This window comes from Nicotiana sylvestris, chromosome 8 (genome assembly GCF_000393655.2).
Source record: "Nicotiana sylvestris chromosome 8, ASM39365v2, whole genome shotgun sequence".
Classification (NCBI taxonomy): Eukaryota; Viridiplantae; Streptophyta; class Magnoliopsida; order Solanales; family Solanaceae; genus Nicotiana; species Nicotiana sylvestris.
In genome coordinates this window covers 174,415,063-174,421,321 of record NC_091064.1, presented here as the reverse complement: position 1 = coordinate 174,421,321, position 6,259 = coordinate 174,415,063, and the positions used below count along the sequence as shown (strand labels likewise).

Here is a 6,259-nt window from a genome sequence, read left to right as displayed (position 1 = left end):
TGCAGGTCGAGCATTAAGGTTATAGGTTATGGGGAAGTTGTGAATATTTATACAACGCATTAGCGTGACACTAGCCAATTAGGAGTTAGTCTTTGGCTGCTACTGGTCATCTACTGATGCAGGGCTTTATCTGCTGATTATTATTATGTCATCCATTTATTTCGTATTTCTTATATTGTTGTTATTTTATTATGAGTCTATTGATGATACTAATATATCGTCTCTTGTTGCCTTCTTGAGCCGAGAGTCTCCTGGAAACAACCCCTCGGGGTAGGGGTAAGGTCTGCGTACATATTACCCTCCTCAGACCCCACTTGTAGGATTATACTGGGCTGTTGTGGTTGTTGCTATCCTCAGAAGCTAAGAAATAAGGCACCCTGTCTAGAGGAAGATAACAGAAGTGAAATAAAGACATTACTAAATCAGTAGACCAGAAAAAATAATTATTTTTTTCTGCATCCCAAAACAGACTCTGTTTTCTTTGCAAAATTACTATAACATGCTCATCATATTACCACCAAAAAGTACCATTCAAGTAATCTATATACGAAAAACTCAGCCTGGGGCTAATTCAGGGGTAAACAAACAAAATGGAGACTACTCCACATCAACATTCCATGAAATGACACATGGAGAGTTAGAAAGATTAGCATGGAGGGGAGATCCACCGAAGCAACAAAAGCAATGAGCAACAACTAAGATACTTCAAAAACAAAGCCACAGCAACATTCTCGTCCATTTAGATGACAAATAAGTTCTGCAATAGCTGACTTACGATTTAAACTCCTACATCATGGAAAATGGTAAAAAGTACGCCAAAACACAGATAAATGTAAAACAAAACTTATGCAGATCCGGACTAAGCATGTATCCATCAAAACCTCCCGCCAAGCTGAACCATCTACATGCTTACAACTTGTCCTCAAACTCAGACAGAGGAGTCACTGCCTGCTTCAAACCCTTCCTCTTGCGGATATCAAGGACGAGTTGATGAGCTTGTGTACCAGCGTCCAATGGATCGGATGACATCATGTCCCAATGATCGAACACACATTGTGGGAAAGCTTGACCGGAAGTAGCTGCCCTCAAGGTACCTGAGAATCCAAAAGACTCGATGACAGGAAGGTATGCCTTAATGTTGTAAAGAGGGGTCCCTGGCCTCTGCATCTCCTCGAACACATGTCCACGCTTCTGGTTCAGAACACCATAAATGCCACCAAGGGCTTGCTCTGGAGCCTGAATCTCCACAAGGTAAACCGGCTCCAACAGGCGAGGCTTGGCAGTAAGCTGAGAAGCATAGATAACCCTCCTAGCAGTGGGAATAACTTGGCCACCACCCCTGTGAATAGCATCAGCATGAAGAACGACATCACAGACTTCAAAGCAAATACCTCTCATGTTCTCTTCAGCCAATGCACCTTCCTTGGAAGCCCACTGGAAACCAGCAACAACAGAATCCTTAATTTCATTCAGGTACTGAACTCCCTTACACATATCCACCACCATGTTGGGACCAGTTGTCTCTGGACCAAAGCACCAAATTTTCTTTGCAAGATCCTTGTCCCAACCAAACTCCTCAGACAAGATCTTGGAACGAACTTTGGGATCATCCCTAGGGCCAATGCGTCCATCGTCAATAGCCTCAGCAAGCCCTTCCTCCATGGGTCTAGCTTCCATGTACAAACGGTTATGCTTGTTAGGGGACTTGCTCATCACAGTCCGACAAGACTTCTCAAGTACAGTCTCACGGAAGGACACAACAGGATCAGACACTATAATCTCAGCACCACCCATGAAATCATCCTGCAAGTCCTTCAAGCAGATCTCAAGGTGGAGTTCTCCAGCACCAGCAATGATATGCTCTCCAGACTCTTCAATAGAACAAAGAACCATAGGATCAGACTTAGCCAGACGCTTCAACCCTTCAACAAGCTTGGGAAGATCAGATGCAAGCTTGCACTGAACAGCAACACGCACAACTGGTGAGACAGAAAACTTCATTGCCCTGATTGGATGGGCCTCGACTTCCTTCTCATTGGTCAATGTTGCATTCTTGGTAATAAATTGATCCAGACCGACCATAGCAACAGTGTTACCACAGGGGACATCCTCAACAGTTTCTTGCTTCTTACCCATCCAAATAACAGTTCTTTGCACATTCTTAACATACAAATCCTTCTTTTCACCAGGTACATAGTTGGGACCCATGATTCTGACCTTCATGCCAGTACAAACCTTACCAGCAAACACACGACCAAAAGCAAAGAATCTACCCTTGTCTGATGCTGGAATCATTTTGGATACATAAAGCATAAGTGGCCCTTCTGGGTCACAGTTCCTGATGGCATTGGCATATTGATCATCAAGAGGTCCCTCGTACAGGTTTTCCACACGGTATCTTTGAGCTGTGGAAGGAGATGGCAGATGAAAGATCATCATTTCCAGAAGAGCAGTACTTGCAGGAAGCCAGGTCTGCATCACACGCTTCATTAGTGCTTTGCCCATCAACTCTTTCTCCTCAGATTTCATGGTTACACCAAGCTTCTGCAACATCGGCCAGAGCTTATCTTTTTGATCGTTCATGCAAGTGTTAATAATCTGCTTGATTGGCTCATAACAAAATTGAACAAACCCACGCTTGCATGTAGCAGACCCTGTGTTTTTGGTGGTCCACTTTTTAGTGGCAGGGTCAAAGAAGTTCTCACCCCACAGCCTTTCCATCATCTTAGACTCGTCAACTCCAAACTTGGAAGCATACATCTTGGCAAAGTTGGTGAGAGTGAAAGCCCATCCATGCAATCCAGCAGAGAAAGCAACAGTACCTTTCTCGGGATAGACCTGGACATCACCGAGAAGGGGATCCTCATATGTAGCCATGATGACATTAGCATTCTCAATAACCCTGGAAAATGTCTGATAAGCCTCCTCTCCATCAACCTGAAGCTCAAGGAAACACCTGTCCATCTTGTTAACTGTCAAGACAGGACGAATCCTTTCACCAAGGGCCTGACGGAGCACAGTCTCTGTCTGGACACAGACACCTTCTACACAGTCAACCACAACAAGTGCACCATCAGTAATACGAAGGGCAGCAGTCACTTCAGAAGAGAAGTCAACGTGCCCAGGTGAATCAATGAGGTTGATGAGGTACTCGTTCCCATTTCTCTCTCCCTTGAAGTTCTTCAAGGATTCATCAGTCATCTGATAATACAGTGAAATACCAGTGGACTTGATGGTGATACCACGCTCAGCTTCATCTGCACGTGTATCTGTCATTCTGACATCACCTGCGACTTCCTGAGCAATAATACCAGCAGCCGCCACCAGAGAGTCGGTAAGGGTAGATTTTCCTGTCAGATTAAAGATAATCAGGTAACTGGAACAAGAGATGGTATGCTATTACCGATACTGCAAATCTGTTCTATGGACGGAAAGGAAAACTGGAGAAGAAAACTAATGAAATAACATTAAACAAAATTGTACTACCCAAAAAATATATAATGTGATGTTAATGTCAAGATTCACTCCAGGTGATGACTGGGAATCACAATAACGTTTCTCTTAGTAGATATGAACAAAAAAAATTCAAGAAAAGCTATAATTAAGCAACATCATCAGAATTATTTCAGTTGCTTACCATGGTCCACATGAGCAATAACAGACATATTACGAATGTTATGCTTGTAGTCCATAATGTTTCTAAGCTCTTCAGCTGTGAACTTCACCATCTTGAATACTTGTTAACTGTAACAGCTACAGAATTATTTATGTTCCTGACATTTGAAACCACAACACAAAATTAGACTAACCAAAAAGATCCACTCGAAAAGATCCAAACAGAAGAACAGGTAGAACTAACACATCTCATATGCATGAAGGTTACAAAATTATTATTATTAGGTAGAATACAAACAGACAAATTTGACAAATTCAGTGTAGACTGAAAATTCAAGTTCATTTATATGTATAAATAGAAAATTAAAAAAAATGGTTACACGATAAAAAAACACCATTCCACTAAAAGACAGCTCCATGCATCAGAGTGATCAAAACAAAATAAAAAAAGCTAATGGGCGAGATACATACAGAACAAAAATAACACATCATACTTGCATGAAGCCTATAAAACCACACAGAGCTGAAACAGACAGTCTTTGGTCAAATACAGCCACTAGTAGTCCATCATGCTTGCATGAAGCCTATAAAACCACACAGAGCTGAAACAGACAGTCTATTATTCACGTTTTTGGTCAAATACAACCACTAGTAGTCCATCATGCTTGCAAAACATGCAAACTAGCTAAACACAGTCTTATAGCATATATATCCATAACAGATATCATCAACAATCGAAAAACTCAATTTTAACACAAACACAGACATGTATACACACAGACACATATATAAACATGTATCTACACAAACACATATATATAGCATATATATCCATAACAGATATCATCAACAATCGAGAAACTCAATTTTAACACAAACACAGACATGTATATACACAGACACACACACAGACACACACACACACACACACACACACACACACACACACACATATATATATATATATATATATATATATATATATATCAGGAAATCATCAGAAATGAAAAAACTCTATCACAAGTTTATCCGAGAAAAAGAGAACTTCCATAGTATTAAATGAACTCAATACCAAACCAAACATCAAACAAATTACACATCCTAAAATGTAACACTGAATCCATAAGCTTCCAACTTACGAACGTAAAACTAAAAGCATCACATGAAAAACAACATGAACAGAACTGCAAATAAACAGCAGATCTAAGCTAGATCTAGATATACCAACCTATCAAAAGCACTACAATAAGATTCATAAAGACAATTCAATACAGATATTGAATTTAGCAGAGAATAGCGAAATCGCAACACAGATCAAACAATAATCGTGAAAAAATGGAGAATAGGAAAGAATTGTACAAATCTTAGTCAGAAAGAGAGAGAAAGTAGAGTCTTACTGAGTATAGAGAGAAGTAGGCGGCGATTATTGTGATTGAGAGACCTTACAATTCTGCCGCTATGATAAGCTGAGGTTTCGCATTGTGCGATGGTATATACCGTCTTTATGGGCCGCAGCTGAAGAGCCAGCATTTTGGGCCACGTTACAATGTGAATGGGCCTTTAGTCGGTCCATTTGAACTTTTTGATTGGCCCATGGTCCAAGCAAGAGAAACTCATATTAATCTAGAAGAGTTAACCTAAATACTTGTCCATCAAACCACTTAAAATTAAAAATAGTCCGTAGATGTATAGTATGTGTATAATTTATATGTATAATTATGTACAATCAGTATATAATATATGTATAGCAGTTAAAGTAAATAATAGATCCAGACGCTTATTTGTGTAAAGATCCGATTAATCTATCTATCTCGAAGATACGAAAAGAGAGAGGCTTGAACTCTCGGTAAACAAAAATCTATATTGCAGCTCCAATGCTTATCTATACTGTTATAAAAAAGGAAAACTACCAACTATATCTCCCCGTAAGCAACTTATTATAAAAATTGATCCATTCATAAAATATTATTAATACTAGCCAAATATTACCAATATTAGCCAATTAGCTATTTGTAGCAAAAAAAAAAAATGTTTGGCTTTCTTTGGGATGGATGTTGTTGGAATAGATTGGGTACATCTTAAAAAATTTGAATCTCGGCTTTGGGATGATTTGGTTGAGCTTTGAGGTTATTTGAATTAAAATTTCGAAGTAGAAGATGAACATGAAAAAAGATGATATGTGTATCACATTGTGTATCATTTATATATCACATATGTATCATATTTGCATCAAATGCGTATCACATGTATATCCATGTATACCTGTGTGAGAGATGCATGTGTATTGCATGCTTGATACATGTGTTGAAGAAGAATTTTTTAAATTCGATTTTAACTACAAATTTTTATACCAAACCAGTCCAAACCATCTCCAATCTTGCTCAATTTTTATATACTGCATCATCTATATGTTTTTAACGGATTCCAATCATACCCATAAAAATTCTTTTTTACCTAATTTTTTTAATATTGTATGTCATCAATAATGAATTTTGATTCCAAACTAGTCTAATTCATCTTCAAACTTGTCAAATTTTGTATATTGCTTCATCTATGTATTTTTAATGAATCACAATAATGCCCACTAAAATAAAAAATAAAAAATTGCCTATATTTTTTGAATGTTGTATATTATTGATATTTT

At 38.5% G+C, this 6,259-nt stretch overlaps 1 protein-coding gene across 1 annotated transcript; it reads right to left on the bottom strand.

The window, feature by feature from the left end:
- Positions 1 to 685: 685 nt before the first annotated feature.
- On the bottom strand, positions 686 to 5,092 carry LOC104247157 (elongation factor 2). Its single transcript, XM_070153036.1, has 3 exons — positions 5,013 to 5,092; positions 3,638 to 3,773; positions 686 to 3,350 (listed from the first exon to the last, which is right to left on the bottom strand). Exons 2-3 carry the CDS (start codon positions 3,726 to 3,728, stop codon positions 910 to 912), a joined length of 2,532 nt encoding a protein of 843 aa, XP_070009137.1. The 5' UTR covers positions 3,729 to 3,773; positions 5,013 to 5,092; the 3' UTR covers positions 686 to 909.
- Between the last annotated feature and the right edge of the window lie 1,167 nt (positions 5,093 to 6,259).